At 41.6% G+C, this 13,027-nt stretch overlaps 1 protein-coding gene across 1 annotated transcript; it reads right to left on the bottom strand.

Annotated features, from left to right (window-relative positions):
* Positions 1-6,095: 6,095 nt before the first annotated feature.
* KCTD12 (potassium channel tetramerization domain containing 12) lies at positions 6,096-12,262 on the bottom strand. The gene has a single exon (XM_079138938.1). The coding sequence runs from the start codon at positions 12,004-12,006 to the stop codon at positions 11,023-11,025; it is 984 nt and encodes a 327-aa protein (XP_078995064.1). The 5' UTR covers positions 12,007-12,262; the 3' UTR covers positions 6,096-11,022.
* Positions 12,263-13,027: the final 765 nt, after the last annotated feature.

Genomic DNA, 13,027 nt, shown 5'->3' with positions numbered 1-13,027 from the left:
TACAATATCAAAATACCATAGGCTGTGGGGCTTACATGACAAATTATTTCTCATAGTCTGTGAAGACAAGATCCAGGTGTCAGCATGATAAGTTTCATTTTGAGCGCTCCTGTTGGTTGTAGGTGGCCACCATCTCTCTGTATGCTCACATGAACTCTTCCTTGTAAGCTGAAGACAAAGAGCTCTGTCTTTCTTATAAGGACACTACTCTTATTGGATCAGGGTCCCACCAGTATGATCCCAATTTAACCTTAATCCTTTCTTTTTCTTTCTTTTTTTTTTTTTTCTTTTTATGGTACCAGGGATTGCAGCCATGGGCACTTAACCACTGAGCCACATCACCAGCCCTTTTTATTTTTAGTTTGAGACAGCATCTCACTATGTAGCTAGGGCCTTGCTATGTTGCTAAGGCTGACTTTGAACTTGTGACCTTCATGCCTCAGCCTCCCGAGTCACTGGGATTACAAGTGTGCACACCCTTGACCAGCTTAACCTTAATTCTTTAAAGCTCCTCCAAATACAGTTACTCTGGGGGTCGGAACACAAACATTCAGTCTATAGCCACTACTATCATCCTTTTAACTGACAAGTCATTGGTAGATTTATCAACTGTATCAAGGTCCATAATGAAAAGTGGGGTTCAAGACAAATCTCAAAGGATTCAAGCCCAAAGAAAGGTCCTTTTGACTGCTAGATTCAGAAACTAAAAGTATTGATTTGCCTTATTTATCCCTAAATTGACTCCACTCTAGAATTAAACCACACAATGATAATAAGATGAAACTCTTCTGAGATTTTTCTAAGACACAGGAAAAAGACTATACATTTCAGAGAAGAAACACATATAATGAAATTCCACTCTTGGTTTTTAGTTTTGCTCAAACAAAGGCCAACAACAACAGCATCTCTGATTCCAACATTAGCTTCACAGAAAGAACTTACATTGAACACACGTGATTCTGAGCAGAGGGAAAGAAGAAACATTCAGTATTTCAAGGTCAGAGTATCATGGCACAGATCACTTATTTTTTAAAAGTCCTTGCAGCTGTCATTTTAAAACCCACAGCCCTCACCAGTAGAACATTGGAACATATACTCCAGCATTTCAGGGAGTTACATTTCTTTCCACAACTCTTAGAGCCACCTCTTGAAACTTTCCAGTTAAGATTCTTAAAACTCCACCAAATAACAGCCCCAGAGGAAAGCTTCTAATATGGCTGTCAGTGAACTTGACTTCTATCATAAAATGGAAACATCGTCAAGCATTTTCTCCTTTAGCCAGAAATTCACAAGGGCTTTGGAGCAGCTGCCAACATAATAACTATTCAGGAAAAGAAAAAAATGCCCAAATCAGTTAGGTCTCATCCTAATCTCTGTGACTTCCAGTTGGATGGGCAGCATAATCATTTTTATATATTTATTTATGAAACTACAGTCATAATTTCTTAAATAGAGATGTATAGATGTAAGTATAAAGAAAGGATTATTGGTGTTGAATTTTTTTTTAAGATTCGCAAATTTTAAGTTAGTTCTTTTTCTCCCTGGTACATAAAAAGGAGTGAATTAACATAAAAATTCATTTGCTTATTCAACTAATTTTATTGATGATCTATTATGTACTATGCACTGTGTGTCCGCCATGGGGCAAATAAACCCTTTTTCCCGTTCTATGACTGGGCAAACAGATGTCAGGGCTGAGCAAAGATTACAGCACACCATAAAGTAGAAGCAAGCAACTCAAATGACCAAGGAGCCTAAATTCATAGTTTTGTTTGAAACTCAAAAATTGTGCAATTTTTTATTCAATGCTTTCCAAAGAAGAAAGAGCAAGAAAATATTTCCATTTCCCTTTTCTTTCTATATAAAGAAATTAGAATGAATTAGACATAACTTTCCTTTGCTCACATATGAATACACGACCACTGTAACTCCACCTCGTGAACAACACAAGACTGGGAAGTTAAACTCCATATATATGTCAAATGCGTGTCTACTATCATGTATAACTAAAAAGTACAAATTAAAAATTTAAACAAAAAATAATAATAAAAAGAAATTAGAGCTTGCTTAACCTTGGATTTTACTCATCCCTCATGCAACCAGAAAACAAAATGGAGCAAGAGAATTAAGTAAATGAAGAATAAGTGGTAAATAACCTGGAAAATGTTGTCAGTTGCTATAACAAGAGAACTCCAATGAACTGATTTTGGACTCTATCATTACCGTGCTTGTCTTTTCCATTTTTGAAAAAATGAGAGAGAAAAGACATTCTTAGTAGGGATTAAATGTATCAAGAATTGTGGGGGACTGTCAGGCACAGTGGTGTACACCTGTGATCCTAGCAAATTGGGAGGCTGAAGCAAGAGAATCTCAAATTCAAAGCCAGCCTCAGCAACTTAGTGAGGCCCTAAGCAACTTAGTGAAATCCTGTCTCAAAATAAAATGGGCTGGAGATGTGGCTCAGTGATTAAGAATCTCTGGATTCAATCCCCTGTACAAAAAAAAAAAGTGGGGGCAGGGACTAGGTAGCGTTGTTCATAAAACTCTAAAGTGTGTAAAGCCCAAGGATGCTAAATTTTCTTTAATTTCTGACAGTTGCAGAAGTGAAGGTTCATTAATTGGCCAGTTGACCTTTTTGCTCTCTGTTAGTGAAAGTAAAGAAGCATACTTGAAGGGAAAGTGCTGGGTCTCAAAAAGATTAGAGGCTCAATGAATGTTTGTTGAAGCTGAAAGAATGAGTCGGTATTTCAGGATTCTTTTTGCGTAATAATAGGTGCTCAATAAAGTGCCTACTGAATAAGGACTTGCTTAGGTCTCTGTAAAGACTAGTTCTCTTTGACGATGAGACCTATTGGTTCTCACAAGGTATTCCCAACATTATTGTGAACAAATCTCACTCATGTAAAACTGCAGAGCCTGAGATTCTCAGAAGAAAGGTGAGCCGCCCCCACCCCTTCTTACACACACACACACACACACACACACACACACACATTCTATAGGCAGGTCATCTATGTGTGGTTTCATGTGTCCCTCTTACCTAGACTCCATAAACAGCTTCCTAACTGACCACTAACTCCTGGCTATGCCTTTCAAACTCAGCCTCCACTCCTACAGAGCCCCCAAGGGGTCTTTGCAAACTGGAATTATCTGATGACATCACATTTTGCTTAAAATTATGCAGTAAACCCTGAGAACCAAAATCCAAATATTTTAATAGGTATAAACATAAGTTTCATATACCTGGCTCTTGCCTCCCCAACAATTTTTTGCTTGGTTGGTTTTTTGGTTTTGTTTTTATTTTGTTTAGTTGGGCTTATTTTTGGTTTTGGGTTTTCTTATAGTTTTGTTTCTGGTGGAAATAGAGGATGGGCATTTTTTTTTCCTATGAATCAAATTTCAACAACAGAGCTATTTCATAGAGCTAGTGGTCTTCATCTTTCCCACTAAACCAAGGAGTTTACAAGGCTACCTTCCCTTCCTCTTTACCTCCCCTCTTCCTCTTCTTCACCTTTAACCCTATGCTCTGGCATCTCCTCTAGCAAACCTAAGACATGACGTTTTTTCCTTATGTATACCCTTTCTGACTCCAACTACTTGCTCCAGCTACCTTAGCACTGCATTTCCCAATTATTTTATCATTATTCCACCCCCTTACTAATCCCCAAAGCTCTCCCCATTTCCGTGTCCCTGTCAGATTGGCACAGTTTGACCCATGGCAGGTACTCAAGAGACTCTGAGTTAATGAATGAATGCTCAATGGCTACACAGGTGGAAAACCTGCAGAGCCAGGTTGAGTTATTGACCTAGAGATATCTTAATGACCTCCTTTCTACTTAGCCCATTGCCCAAAGGACATCTACGAATAAAAAGAAAGGTGTATTTGGACCCAAAGATGCATGCACTTTTAAACTTTTTCACTGAACAGCCTAAAGTAGAAATTTAAAAGGCCAACATTTCCCCTAAACTATTTATAAAATTTAAAAATAAATCAAGCCCAGTGAATAATTAGCTGTTCTCACTCTACCTCCACCACCAAGTTCTTAATAACAGGAGATGGCAAACTCATCCCTGAGCTTCGCAAATTCAGAATATCTTTAATGTTTACTTTTTAAATATATGTAAATTTATCATTCTTTCCATAAACTTAAACAGATTTTTATAAATCACTACCTGTTAAATAACCAATTCCCCAGGTCATATGTATACATCTCAAATAGCAAAACTGATATTCAGATGACCCATATTTAGCTTATATTTCCCCAACTTTTTCTGACTCTCCTAAGATGCTTCCTTAAATATGGGATAATGTTATGGTTCTTTACATATCTTCCCAAAAACAAAGTGTACGACATAATTCATGAAAAAAAATCAAAATAAAAATGGAAAGAAGCTAGAAATAATAGGAAAGGGTCTTGTCCCCAGTATGAAAGTTACATAAATCCTTGTATGCTCATGACTATAGATTTAGTTCACACCACCACCACTCCCATTTCCTGAGAGCTTCTACTGAATACTATGATGAATACTCTCCACTTATGATGAGGGGTCCCAATAAACCCATCATTTGTTGAAAACGTGATAAGTCGGAAATGCATTGAATACCTTTAACCTAACCTAACATCTTGGCTTAGCCACACAGTCCACTGTAGAGAATCAGGGTTGTTAGCCTCAAGAATATGTGGCTGGCTAGGAGCTTTGGCCGGCCTCCACTGCCTAGCATCGCAAGAGAGGATTGTACCACATTTCCCTAACCCCAAAAAAGATCAAAATTCAAAAAAGTGTGGTTTCTAATGAGTGCATATTGCTTTTGCATAATCATGAAGCTGAAAATTTTTAAGTTGAACAATCATAAGTTAGGGACAGTATTTCTATAGCCCCTGGAGAAGGAAAATTTACCTTCAGTTCTTTTCTTTCTTGGCATCTTTTCATACAATAAAGCTAGACAGAGATATGTTTGCATACACGTGAGAACACATTCAATACAGCATTCTTGGGAATAGAGAAAAAACCCTGTAGATTTCAGTGCTTATCAATAAAGACCTGGTGAAGTAAATGCAGCACATCAAGACAATGGCATAGCATGCAGAATAGCATGCTGTCGTTGAATAAAATGAGATAGATCATTGCTACATGTTCATGTATTGCAAGAGCTCTTCGAAATGTGGTTAAAACAAGAGTGCCAAGTATGGAATAGGTATAATTCCTACTAAATAGAAAAGGGGGTATGTTATATGTATAGGAGTTCTCTGTGAAGATATGGTAGTGGTAGTCTCTGGGGGGAGGATAGGGGTTAGAAGAGGGAGATTTGCTACTTATTAGATACATTCTTATATTGCTTAATTTTTCACCATGCATATTAAATTTTCAAAAAATAATCATGGGGTTGGGTGTGTAGCTCAATGGTGCCTAGCATACACAAGGTCCTGGATTCAATCCCCAGCACCACACATAACAAAAATTACATGTTCTGTACACAAAACAAAGCTATCCGGAAGGAAGTACAAAGAGGAAAGGCCAAGCCTGGCTCCGTCCACCACCCAACTCCCTGCTTCCTGTGCCCATGACCCAGCAGACTCAGGTTTCTGTGATTTCATAATCTGAGTATATCTCTCCACTGTTTTTAGAGATGAGGAACTTCAAAAACTGGAGATGATGCAGAAAAAGAGCCCCCTCTATCAAAAATGCAGATCCTCTTTCTCTGCATTCATTACAACTTTATCTTTTGCAAACTGCACTCTTAATGAAGGGTATCTCACACGATCTATTTCCTTGTGCCTACCTACTCTAAGAGGTCTTTTCTACCTACCTTCCCCATATGCACAAAGGCATATACTGCAAAGATGGAAGTCAGAGACTGAAGTTTGCCAAGGACTTTTCTTCCACATTGAGCCAATTGCCTATGCATTCTTGACAATAAACTGCAGGAAAAGGACCTTTTCATGTCTGGCCCAGGTGGTCAATTACTTGGTGAAGAGATCTGAGGGCATAAGGCTCATCACGAGTCCCACAACAATTGGAAAAGCGTTCCCAATGTCTAGAGAACCCCTTAAATGAAATTAGACTAGTGTTTAAGCCAATCCATACCAAGGAGCCAAGAGGAATAAAGGAGTGAATGTTTTATTCTTTAGTGTTTAATAGAATACATGACAAGTTTAATAATCAATGATTCATTACTTCACACACATGGAGGAAAACAGTATCGAGTATTTCTGTTATTCAACTGGTTGTGAACAGGGAAAACAAAAATCTCTACCACATTTAGATGATAGAAGGAATTCTCCAAGTTTGGGCATCTCTGAAGACTCATCAGTGTGTTTTGTTGGTGTTTTTTGTTGTTTTGAGTTTTTTTTTTTTTTTTCTTGACTTTCTGTTTCATTAGAAGAGTCTGATAATCTATTTTTTTTCTCCTCCCTTATATTCTGAGAAAATAGTTCAAATTATATGTACCACTTAGCATGTAACATTTTCAACAATTTCAGAATGCTGGCTAGCTCTGTGAGGGTCTTCCATTGTTTGACAAATGAGTTTTTTAGACGCCCAGAAAAATGTCAACAACATACAGTTTACATTCTTTAAATTCACCCCCATAATGAATGTTTTAACCCTTTGTCATTAAATGATTACTAATGGTGATAATAAATGGATTTTCCTTTTATATTCAATAGTAATAGCAAAATTTGCCTGCCTATAAAGTCACAAAGACAGTTGTATAATAGTTTACATTACAATTAATGTCCATATACCTCAAAACACATTTAGAATTAAAAAAAAAAAAAAAAAAAAAAAAAACTGGCTTGGAAAAAAATCACAAAGCATGTAAGTGACAAGAATTCTTTGTCAAATAGTTCATCTTCCCACCACAGGATATTATACACCAATGTAGAGAGTCTGGTTGAATTTTGTCCATCTAAGTTTTAAGGGCCCCAGTAGAGAATATAAATCCTCAAGTATTAATACATTTAAATTTTTATTGTCAAAAAACTTGACAAAGAAAAGTTAACTTTAACAAAACTTGTTGCGGGCTATAAGAAAACCTATTTCAGGTACTATAGATACTGGAAATAAGAATACTATATTCATTTCTCAAGAGACAGACTTGCATCATCTAAAAAAGATTGAGGCTTTAAGTGATTTATAGTAAGGAAAAACACGGGGAAAATTCTAAAGTATTGTCTCTGCTAGATTTACAATAAAAAGTTTAGTATTTTAAAAACTTGTCAATTTTGTAAAGTATTTGTGATTAGACTACAAAAGAAATTTTTAAGGAATTCAACCCCTTCAGTCAATACTTTTCTAAATGTCTGTATTATAATTCACCTTTTTCATGTAGGAGTATAAAAACAATTTGGATTATTAGATTGGAACTTACCATAATTTGAGAGTAAAAAAATTATCAAAGCTTCACCTTACATGGCTTTAATGTTCTAATAACATTCCATGGAAAATTCCAATAAAAATTGGAACATGTCATGAGCACTGCCGTTGCCCATGGGTCTGAGTATCTGCACACTATGCATTTCCTCAGAGAAGCGGCAGACCCTATAAACCCTATATATATATATATATATATATATATATATATATATAGGTCTGGTTTGAAAGAGAAGACAATTAATTTTGGCTAGTGTTATAAATCATCACTTTGCTATCAGTCCAAAACTCCAAATAAGAAACACAAGAACAAAAATAGTATTGAAAGGGGAAAAAATTTAAGTCTCATATCTTCAAGGAATATTTTCCACAACATATCCTTTGAAAAATGATGGTAGAATGAATATGGCTCATAGTCTACATGTATGTAAAAAACAGACATGTCAAACACTTGGTGCAAAAACATGGAACATGGTACCTGTTTTTAACCCCCACTGTTATTAATTCCCTCTTTTAAAAATCAGTTATTAAAAGCCTAATGTTATTCAGTTATATTTAGGAACACCAAGCGATAACAGAGTGACATGAAAATGCATGCCTCTCTGAGTCAGATTAATGTAGTCATCATTCTCTGGACAATTTATGATATTCTCCCAGGTCATTTGAATCATGTCTTTGGAGGGCTTATTCAGATGGATCCTCAATACCCTGCTCAAGCTCATAAGTGATGACCAATGTTCCAGACAACTTTGTGGACCTAAAATCTATTTCTATAGCCCAAAGCACATGGAGAGATCCAAAGGTGCTCATGCCCAGTCGTATTATGTCAGTTACCATCTACCCAACAGAATGAAGTCAACCTCAGAGGACACAGTCATTGCTAGAAAAAAAGGTTGGTTACTGTCCCTAACAATACATTCCCAGTCTTTAAAATAATGTAGGGGATGCAGGGCAGCAAAGGGGGAGGGTAACAAGTAAAAATACCTATGTGTAAGAGAGTGGAATAGTTCAGCTCAGTTTTAGAACATAAAATTCATAAGACTTGAATTGCAGAGACAAAACTTCAGCAGTTTCTCATGACTCTTGGAGTTGTGCAGATCTGATGAGGGAAACCAGAATCGACAAGTCTTTCCATCTGTCAGTGTTTATGATCTGTCCTAAAGATGTTCTCAATCATGTGCTTTTTGTTGAGCAATCTAAGAGAATACCATAGGGAGGGAGAAATTTCTGTGACAATCACTTCTGGCCAGTGACTGACAGTCCTAAATCGTTTCAGGTTTAAAACAAAGACAAGTTCTGATGTATAACCTAGTCTGAGAACAAACTCAACATAAATGCAAACAGAAGTTCCTAGATTTCTTCTATTCCCCTTAAAATTACAGTCTTTGTATAAACAGCTAACCTTTTTAAAACTAATAAAAGAAATTAAGTCTTTCTTATTCCCAATTAAAATGAAAGAATTTGTGGATTAAAAATGCAGGTACCTTGATTTTAGGTAGACAGTTAATTGATATGATTTGTATACAATTAATGTTCTAGAAAACTCAGTTTCACAATTATGTCTTATTTTCCTGACCCAATTTCCCTATAGACAAGGATATAAGAAACTCATCAAAACATTTTGCTATAGTATATACACCATCTGATGCAAGTTACTGGGGATAAATATAGGAAATTTTATAGCATTAGTAAATGAATTAAAAAACTAAATGATTCATGTAAAATGTTTATATATGGTATATACAGATTGGATCACATAAGAATCTAATAAGAAAACTGAACACGTAACATCTGTCATGGACATAGTAAGATACAGTACAAGATTCATTTTTAAAAAGGAAAAAATAACACTGATTTAAATGCTGAAAACTACTCTTACAAAATTATTAAAGACATATTTCAGAGAAAGATGCTGAAACAAACAAACAAACAAAAAAAAAAAAAAACAGGCTTCTCCATCATCACAGAATATCCAAAGTATGCTTACAGCACTGAAGCATGATGAGGATCTGTTGCCTTCACTTAAGGTATACACAGGATACACACTGGGAATTGATTTCATGTGAGAGTAAAGGCATAAGGCAACCAGGTCTCCTGTTTCTGTTGCATTTACCTAAAACACCATTTTATTGCTCAACTCATTTTTAAGTACTCATTTGCCTTCATTTAAAAATATCCCATTTTACAGCTATCTACAGATGGGCAGCCCTCAATGATTTTATTTCTCTACAGCTCTGTCACTTGAAAAGATTCCACTTTACCTTCAAACAGACTTCTTGAAAGAAGTGGCATTTTTTACTTCTCAGTTATGCCCAGCAGTCAACATTTGCTAGGCTTGGGGAAAAAAGAGGGTAAGAGGATTTTTAACAAGAGATCTTAGGTCAAAGTAGCCAAAATCAAACCTATTTTTCTCAAGTAAATAGATTTTAAAGACAAAATTTATAATCAACAAGAAAATAAAAGTTCAAAAACTAAAACCCTACCTGGTAACTCTTTGGTTAAGTTATATAAGTATTAGAAACTTTTAAGTTTAGGACTCAAAAAACAGTTCAATAAACTACCAGTTAAGAGTAGGTCTGTTACTAATCTTGATAAATTGCTTTGCAAGTTTGCAATTACTGTTCGATATTTAAATGTGCATGTTCTCAAACGGATGGTACAAATTTCCAACTTCTAAATAATAAATGAGTATGTCTGCTCCTCCCTTCCCACCCTTCCTCCCTTACCTCCCTCCCATCCCCGTCCCCCAAATCTTAGATCTAATGGATCTACTGCCCAGACGTGCACTCCTGCCCAGCTCCATTTGTCACTGCCAGATGACTTCCTCCGCGCTTGGAGACCTGGGCAGTCTTGCCTCTTCGGAGGCAGCGCCCTTTCTCCCTTTTGCCCAGAAGGGCCAAATCAGCCAAAGGAATCAAGGGATCTGGCGCCGGCAAGGAGCAGAGGAGAAAGGGCGCCCCCGCAGGCAGGAGGATCACTTTCTACAAGTTCAAGCTACAGGCTTAGGACCTATTATGTGTTCAAAAGATTTGGTCCTCCACCGTGCCAGGACTAGTCTTCTACTTCTACCTGTAACTTTTCAAAACTTTATTCATTACAGTCACCGAATTGCCTCCACGGGGTCTTAATTCGTATCAGTCTTCCATTCAGTCTTCTAAAACTCTACGTTTAAGAGGGCCAAAGCCTGTAATGACCTTATCCCCACAGTTCTGATCTCTTAAACCAGGAGTGAGTCAAAAGGGCTTGAGAAGATTCCAATGAATCTTCTCCATACTGGACATGGTCCAACCAGGTTTTGAACAATTCAGTCATTCCCAGGTACTCAGCGACTCTGTGGCCATGCTGTGCCACAAGATTCAGATTGAAGTACAATCTGGGGGAAGGGTAATTTGAGACCCGGAATAGAGGAAATATGGGGTGGGGGCTACATCTGAGCGCTCTCGGTTAGCGGGGTCCAAAGAACACGAAAAAGCCCAGAGGACTTGTGGCTGTTGATTGTGAAGTTGGGGGCTAACAGGTCTGGCCGAGCTATTGGAGGGGGTGGGAGGAACCAGGGGACAGACGACATGCGGCAGGAGGATTTATAATCATCTCCCCCGCATGGAGAAGGGAAAAGTGGGTGCTGGAGTCGCGAGGGGTCTGGGGAGCTCACTCCCTGCAGAAGACGTACTCGGTGTAGCTGGTCCAGATCTTGTCCTCGCTCTGGTCGGTGCTGCTGGCAAAGGCACAGGTGCCTGTGGAGCTGCACGCCACCATGTGGAAGCCGGACTCGGACAGCTTGTCGAAGGCCTGCTCCAGGAAGTTGAACTTGAGGTAATAGCGTGAAGTGTAGCGCTCCGGGGGCCGGTCGGGGTCCCGACTCTCATTCAGGGTGTCCCCGAACACCTCCTTGGCCAGCGACGTCTTGCCGCACACAGTGATACGAGCCACCCTCCGGAACTTGGCATCTGCCTGCGCGTCCCGCCCAATGGTGTAGGAGCCGCGGTAGCCGATGGTGATGTAGCCCGAACGCCGGCTGCCGTCCAAGGACTGGGACGGCGTGAGCAGCGGGCCCACCGCACCCCCGGACGGACTGCGGCTAGCCAGCTCCAGCGTGGGCGACGGGGCCCCGGCTGAGGCGCCCTCCTGCTGCTCGGGCTCCACGCAGCCCAGCGGCAGCAGCTCGTCGCCCAGCGAGCCCTCCTTGTGCACCCCGCGCCGTGAGTGCGGCGGCGGTGGCCCGGGGCCGGGCTGCTGGGGCGCCCCGAGGCGGCGCACGAGCTCAGGCAGCTCGAAGTACTCGGCCTCGCGCTGAAGCCTGCTGCGCTCGGGAAAGTAGTCGGGCAGCACGAGCTGCAAGTCCCGCAGGTAATCCAGGATGTAGCGGAAGAGGAAGCCGTCCCGGTCCAGAAAGAAGCGGCCTTTGCTGTCCCGGGCCAGCTCCTGCGGCTGCTGCTGCGTGAACATACGCCAGAGCAACGAGTCTGGCACCGACACCACAGTACAGCGCCGGGTCACATACACCTGGCCCCCCACGTTCAGCTCCACGATATCGGGGAAGAGCGGCGGCTCCGCAGAAGACGAAGAGGAGCCGCTGCCGCCCCCGCCGCCGCCCCCGTTGGGTAATCCTCGTGTGCTGTCCGCCAGAGCCATGGCAAAGAGGTGGCCGGGCTGGGCCAGTGACCGGGATGGGGGCCGCTCTCAGGAGCCACAGCCGCCTTTCTCCGAGCCCCGGTACCGGGACGCTCGCTCAGCCCTGCGCCCCGGCCGCTGCCACCGGCTAGAGCCGCGCGGTGCGAGCGCGCCGCTGTGCGCCCCCGTGAGCACCGGTGCGCCGCACCCGCCTCGCCCGCGCGCTCCAGGCGAGTGCCGGGTCGCGGCCCGCGCGCAGCTTAAGTAGAGCCGCCCGCTCTGGCGCCGCGGCGCGCAGGAGGCGTGGGCGGCTGCCGAGCGGCGGAGCCTCGTTCGGGCGGGGGAGGGGAGAGCGGGGAATCGATCTGCATCTTAAACGCTGACGCCGCACGGGGCTGCTGGCTCCACCCCGGCTCGCGCTCTGGGGGCAACCCAACTCCCGTCCGCCGGCCCTCCCCTCGCTCCCCACTCGGCCCAACTTTCTCCCTCTTTCGAATGGATGGGGCGAGCTGCGACTGGCCGCTTAGGAAAATGGCTGTTCTTTGGAGGGGCAGTCGCCAGGCCCCCTCCCCTGTTAACCTCACCCACACCCAGGACTCTGGAAAGAGGAAGTAAACTTTTGGGAGTCTCCCACCCCAGCAATGGAAATGGGTGACTGCCGCCAGTCCCGCGGTCTCCAGAACTGGCTGCTGCAAACAGTGCAGCTGTGGTGCTGCCACAGTCACTGGAAGTTCTCGAAAGAAACACAAAGCTTGGAGAGACAGACCGCCTGAACCTGGAAACAGCCAGATTTTGCTCACGTTGATGCCGTTTAGCCTCGAAAAATCTCTAGAAACAAAGAGCTAATAACCTCAGTCCTGTCGTAGGACGTTCTCAGATAGTTTTTCAGGGCACATAGTCAAAATCATTGGTCTGAAAACCTCAGAATGGGAGGCGATGAGCTGAAATTGAAATGGAGGGAACCTGGATGGGCAAAAAGTGTGACTTTGGGGCGCGTCCCCATGAGGAAGACCAAACGGCCTCCGCCCTGCCGCACCTTCGT

Source organism: Sciurus vulgaris, assembly GCF_902686455.1.
Source record: "Sciurus vulgaris genome assembly, chromosome: 4".
NCBI classification, from domain to species: domain Eukaryota; kingdom Metazoa; phylum Chordata; class Mammalia; order Rodentia; family Sciuridae; genus Sciurus; species Sciurus vulgaris.
The sequence above is the reverse complement of the archived record's forward strand: the minus strand, read 5'-3'. Positions and strand labels throughout refer to the sequence as shown.

Excerpts from the sequence above, each read along its gene's own strand:
- KCTD12 (XM_079138938.1), bottom strand. The coding sequence starts at position 12,006 with ATGGCTCTGGCGGACAGCACACGAGGATTACCCAACGGGGGCGGCGGC.